This window comes from Lactuca saligna, chromosome 5 (assembly GCF_052625555.1).
Source record: "Lactuca saligna cultivar CGN05327 chromosome 5, ASM5262555v1, whole genome shotgun sequence".
Classification (NCBI taxonomy): Eukaryota; Viridiplantae; Streptophyta; class Magnoliopsida; order Asterales; family Asteraceae; genus Lactuca; species Lactuca saligna.
In genome coordinates this window covers 65,066,712-65,072,986 of record NC_136421.1, presented here as the reverse complement: position 1 = coordinate 65,072,986, position 6,275 = coordinate 65,066,712, and the positions used below count along the sequence as shown (strand labels likewise).

Sequence of the window (6,275 nt, the reverse complement as noted above, 5' to 3'; positions counted from 1 at the left end):
TTGATGAAAGGAACTAAGTTTGAGAGTTAATGAAGAATAAATAGGGTTCAAACCCTAAATATTAGGGTTTAGGACTTCACCTCGTATGCCCAACGTACACAGATGTATGCCTAACTTACGTGGCTCCACCCCACGATTCTAAAAATGGTAATATTAGCCCCTTTCCATCCACAAATCTTACATTTTAAGGACCAAAATGTAATAAATCTTAATATAAGGGTCAAAAGTGAAAGTACATCAAAACAAGATGTTACAATTTTTTATTAAGCACTAACAAAAATTAAAGAAACATAAAAAACGAAAAATATATACCATATAAGGCCTTAAAAATCAAACATTTAACTGAAAATTTATGATACTTTAAAATAAATATTTTTAAAATAATGTTATTTAGTGGCTCTACACGTAAGAGACTTTCGACTAGAGACATTCTTGTTCCTTTGATTATGTACCACGTTTGTTCGATTACGGGGGAGACTATTGACCATTTGTTTGTCAATTGTTTGGTAGGTGCCTTGCATAAGATTGCTACTCGGTGGAGTGTTCATATCCCTACAGTTTTAGGGATTCATTCGATTATTTCTTAGATTAATTCCACTCGTTTGATTAGGGGTTAAAGAAAGACATTTGATGCAGTTGTGGCTACTATTTTTTGGATCGTCTTTAATTTTGAGAATTCTATTATGTTCACCTCAGCTAATCCTTAGAACTCTTTCATATTTTATGAAATTGTGGATAGATTTTTTTTTTTTCAAATAGATGGAAAAAAGTTAGTTTTTTTTAGTTTCATAGCTTTTATTTTTGCCGGAGGTCTTCGAAAAAAAGATTTGGACGAATAAAAAAACTTCGTTTCAAAAAACTCTAAATAGTTGCATTCCTAGTAGAGTTGCCATTTTTCAATAATCAAAAAATATATACATATATTATTATTTTTAATAAACTCAAAGATTAATTTAATTAATACTTTTAATAATACAAAGATAAGAAGGTTTATAAAATAATATCCAACATAATATTGTTTCTAACCGAAGGATTTCTAAATTCTATCTTCTTTTCAAATCAAACAACAAATACTTTTTGGATTTTAGATTCAAATCCCTGAAAACCCTTAAATAATAAATAGCGATTAACCAAGATTTAAACCTAACACTGATCTTATAAAACTAACTCGTTGAAATAATTTGCATTTCTGAATCGTGATCTTATCACATCCATTAAGTGCGGAAACCTAGGTTGCGTGCGTCAATACCCATACCCACTACCGCTTTCTTTATGTTTGAGCATTTTCTACTTTTGATCCTCAACCAACTCCAGTTTTCTTGATTCGGGGGCCAAATTCCTCCGGCGATTAGATTTGTGGCTTGATGGGGCGCCACGAAGACGAAAGATTGCTCTTAGAAGGCAGACTTGTAGAGGTAATACTCATTATATCTTTTATTGATCAATTCAGTTTCTTCATGTTTACTCAGAACAATCAAACATCTTTAAGTTTTTCGAGGTAAATTTGTATTGGGGTTTTCGGAGTTTGGTGCGAGCAATTCGGCGCTATTACCTTTTGCTGCTTCGTTTTCATCATTTGAGCTTGATTTTATCAAAAGATTTGTTGATTGCTAAGTCATGAACTTTGGATTGCTAGTAATTTTAAACTAATTTGTATGATCCGTTTTGTTTCCATAACTTAATCTGACTAGTTTCTTGATTATCATGGATTTTATCATTTCTGCAATAAGCTTTAACTGACTAGTTTTTGATAGAAAGGCTTATTATCGGCTATCTGTAATCTAATTTGAAAACAAAAACAAACGTCTTTATTCTTGGGTACAGATGAGTAGGCATCGAGTAAACATAATGAATAACAGATCAGTGTGGAAGATAAGTCCCTGTAAGATTAATATATACACACACACATACATATAAAAAAGCCTCTTTTTTCTTGACTTTTTCTATTAAGTCATTGTTTCTACAATAAGTCAAGTCATGTCTAAAAGAGAGCTCCCTATTCTTATGTTAGCTTCAATTTTCTGAATTTGGAAAGATCCCATCTTAATTGATTAGATCTTAAATCAGACATTTCCCTTTAAGTCCTACTTTCTTACAAGATTTCCCTCATATATATATTCTCAAATATATTCTTAAACATCATTTAAATCTTAACCTCTATAATTTTTTGATTTTAGAATGATGACAGCTTATACACTGGAGATGGTTCAGTTGATGTAAAAGGAAGGCCTGTTTTAAAAAGCAATACAGGCAATTGGAGAGCATGCCCTTTTATTCTTGGTATTTCATTTTGTGTTTTTTTATTTTATTTTATTTATCATTTTCATGCATTATGAAATATTAATAATAATACATATGTGAGTTGACTCAGGCAATGAGTGTTGTGAGAGGCTTGCATATTATGGAATATCTACAAATCTTGTGAGCTACCTCACTAAAAAGCTGCATGAAGGAAATGCTGAAGCTGCTAGAAATGTTACCACGTGGCAAGGCACATGCTATCTTACTCCCCTCATTGGTGCTGTGTTGGCGGATGCTTATTGGGGGAGATATTGGACTATTGCTGTCTTTTCAACTATTTACTTCATTGTAATCACATCCTCTTTTTAAACTTTTCACTTTCAATACACGATAGGATTAATGTCAATGGGACAAAAATTGTAACTTTTTTGTGTCACACAAAAAAGTGGGACATGGGTTTGCTCTCGATTTCTTGTTTGTGCAAAAGACATGAATGCCCTTGTTATCCTTATCATGACAAATATCCCTATTAAGCTTGGAAAGGTTTTTTAGGGGTATTTTTTTATAATGAGGATGAGGAGGGCATTCACATCTTTTGCACAAACGATAGATTGAGAGCGAGTTCATGTTCCACTTGTTTTAGTTGGCCAAATTTTAATTTTCAAAATTTGTCCCATCGACATTTTTGCTTGTCCAAATTCAATGCATGTCAAACACAGTACAATGATGTAGATAAGGAGGGCATTCACGTCTTTTGTCCCATTGATATCAACCCTAGTTTCAATCTAATGTATGTCAAATGCACTACTTTTTCTTGTATGAATAGGTTGCACTCATTAGGACAAAAATTGCACACCCAAAAACTATAAAGTATAACATGGACTTGCTCTCAATCTCTTTTGTGTGAAAAAGACGTGAATGCCCTCTCCATCTTCATTATAACAAGCTTTAATTGCAAAAATAGCAACCTACTTTTAGTAGTTTGTTCATTATAGAATCCTACTTTTTTTCTTCTATTACAACATTGTATCTTCAAAAACGTATCCAATATATAATAATACCATCATTATACAAACCAATTTCCACTTTTATGATTGGATAAAAAAATTGTAATGTATATTGTTTTAAAAGTACAATGTTGTTATATAACAAAACGAAAGTAGGATGCTATGATAAATAAATAAACAAATAAATGGAAGTAAGTCGCTATTTCTCACATGCTAACACAAACAAAACTTTATTTTGTTTCCTATCTTCCCCAAGGGAATGTGCACATTAACACTATCCGCATCAATCCCATCTTTAAAGCCCATTGAATGCGTAGGCCCCACATGTCCTCCTGCCACACCAAGTCAATACCTATTTTTCTTCTCGGGACTTTACCTAATTGCCCTTGGGACTGGAGGGATCAAACCCTGTGTCTCATCATTTGGAGCAGACCAATTTGATGACACGGATCCCAAAGAAAGGGTAACAAAGGGATCTTTCTTCAATTGGTTTTATTTCTCAATAAACATTGGGGCATTGATCTCAAGCTCTTTGATAGTTTGGATTCAAGACAATAAAGGGTGGGGCCTAGGGTTTGGGATTCCGGCTTTGTTCATGGGTGTTGCTATTGTAAGTTTCTTTTTGGGGACCCCACTTTATCGATTTCAAAAACCGGGTGGGAGTCCAATTACACGAATGGGTCAAGTTTTGGTTGCTTCGTTTAGGAAATGGAGCTTGCCCGTTCCCATTGATAGCTCGCTTTTGTATGAAACTCCCGATAAAGTGTCCGCGATTAAAGGGAGTAGGAAAATTGGTCATACCGATGAATTGAAGTAAGTCCTTTTTTTTTTACTCAAAAACTTAGTTTGGTTGTGAAATTTTTTCCAGTTTTCCATGAAAATTTTCAAATGAAAATAAAATTTTTGAAAACCATTTGGTTTATTAAATTTTCAAAAGAAATGAAAATTTTCTGTAAATTAGAAAAGTGATTTTTATAGTTTTCCAAAGTTTTCTAAATTTCTAAAATGGAAAATGAAAACTCCATGGGTTTCAACTAACATATCTTCTAAAATTTTTATTGAAAACCGAAAATGAAAACTAAACTCTATTTTCTGAAAACATTTTCTTGAAAAATGAAAACAATTTTCCACAACCAAACGCACTGCGTTTGGTTGTGAAATATTTCTTTTATCTTCTAAAAAACATTTTAAAAAAATAGAGTTGAGCTTTCATTCTTAGTTTCCAATGAAAATTTTAGCAAACGCGTTTGGTTGGAACCAATGGAGTTTTCATTATCTGTTTTAGAAATTCAGAAAACTTTGAAAAACTGTAAAAACCACTTTTCTAATCCACACAATTCGGAAAACAGAAAATTTCCATTTTCTTGCAAAAGTTTTGAAAACTGAACCAACAAAACTCGTTTTCAAAATTTTCCACAACCAAACACACTCTTTAACGTCTTTCATCCTTATATTTTTTTCACATGTTCTAATTATAATATTTTCATAAGGTTCCTCGATAAAGCCGCAATTCTCACACCACACGAAACCACAACCGGAAACTACTCAAACCCATGGAGACTATGCACCGTAACACAAGTCGAAGAACTCAAAATCCTAATCCGAATGTTTCCAATTTGGGCAACCGGAATCGTCTTCTCAGCCGTATACGCCCAAATGTCAACAATGTTCGTCGAACAAGGCATGATGATGGACACCAAAGTCTTCTCCTTCACAATCCCCGCAGCTTCTCTCTCCACTTTCGATGTCATAAGCGTCATCTTCTGGGTGCCCGTCTATGACCGCATCCTCGTGCCCGCTGCCCGAAAAATCACCGGGCAGGGCCGCGGCTTCACCGAGCTTCAACGGATGGGGATCGGCCTCTTCCTTTCCATTCTCTGCATGTCCGCCGCCGCTTTGGTTGAAATAAAGCGCCTCGATATCGCCGCCTCCCTCGGGTTAATTGACGAAAATACCCCTGTCCCGATGAATATCCTTTGGCAAATCCCGCAGTATTTCCTCCTAGGGGCGGCGGAGGTTTTCACGTTTATTGGGCAGCTTGAGTTTTTCTATGATCAGTCGCCGGATGCGATGAGGAGTTTGTGTAGCGCGCTTTCTTTGTTGACCACTTCGTTGGGGAATTATTTGAGTTCGTTTATTTTGACCGTGGTCACGGTGTTGACTACGCGAAACGGGCGGGCGGGTTGGATACCGGATAACTTGAATGAAGGGCATTTGGATCGGTTTTTTTGGCTTTTGGCGGGGCTTAGTTTTTTCAATATGGTGGTTTATATCTTTTGTGCCAAGATGTATAAGTCGAAGAAAGCGGCTTCTTAGGTTTGGTTTAGGTGCTTTTATACAAAAAACATTTTCGTTTTCATTTTGTATAAAACAATGATATGTTTCTGGTACTTTTTACATCCAAGTTGAATTTTATCAAAACCAAAGTTGTTAGAAACAGTGTATTCGCAAATCAAGGTATTTCACAACATCTTTTGATCATAATCGTACATTACCTTGAGTCACTTTGATGCATAAGGTAAAAACTTTCAATATTGTTTCTGAATCGATAAATACGACAGACGTAGAAAGTGCAAGGATGAAAAACCCGTAGTTTGTCCCGGACCGTTTTTTTTTCTTCATGTTTTTATGAAAAAATGTAAAAGTTTTGACTGCAAGGATCAGAAGTTTCAAAACGGTTAAAGAATTAAAGGGGTATGAATTAGTAAATTTTTAGAAATGAGATCAAAATTGTTAAACCGTTAAAGTTTTGTGGTCGAACTTTAAATATTAAAAGGTTTTTAAAAAGTATAAAAATATTGATTGCAAGGACCAAAAATATCAAAATAGGTAAAGAATGAGGAGCAAAGTGCAGGATCATTTTTGCCAAAAAAATATCCACTTTACTATTCCTAAGCTTCATCCCTATTCTAATTCTAATATTCTAATTCTAATAAATGAATAGTTTTAACCTCCATTTGCCAAGTGTCATTCTCATACAACACCCTCATTAATATTATGTCATTTGTTATGTACATATATTAGGCA

The 6,275-nt window shown here is 34.2% G+C and overlaps 1 protein-coding gene across 1 annotated transcript; it reads left to right on the top strand.

The window, feature by feature from the left end:
* Positions 1–1,104: 1,104 nt before the first annotated feature.
* PTR2 (peptide transporter 2) lies at positions 1,105–5,685 on the top strand. The gene is made up of 5 exons (XM_078996388.1): positions 1,105–1,415; positions 2,178–2,280; positions 2,372–2,589; positions 3,505–4,061; positions 4,739–5,685. The coding sequence occupies exons 1-5, from the start codon at positions 1,365–1,367 to the stop codon at positions 5,562–5,564; spliced, it is 1,755 nt and encodes a 584-aa protein (XP_078852514.1). The 5' UTR covers positions 1,105–1,364; the 3' UTR covers positions 5,565–5,685.
* The last annotated feature ends 590 nt before the right edge of the window (positions 5,686–6,275 follow it).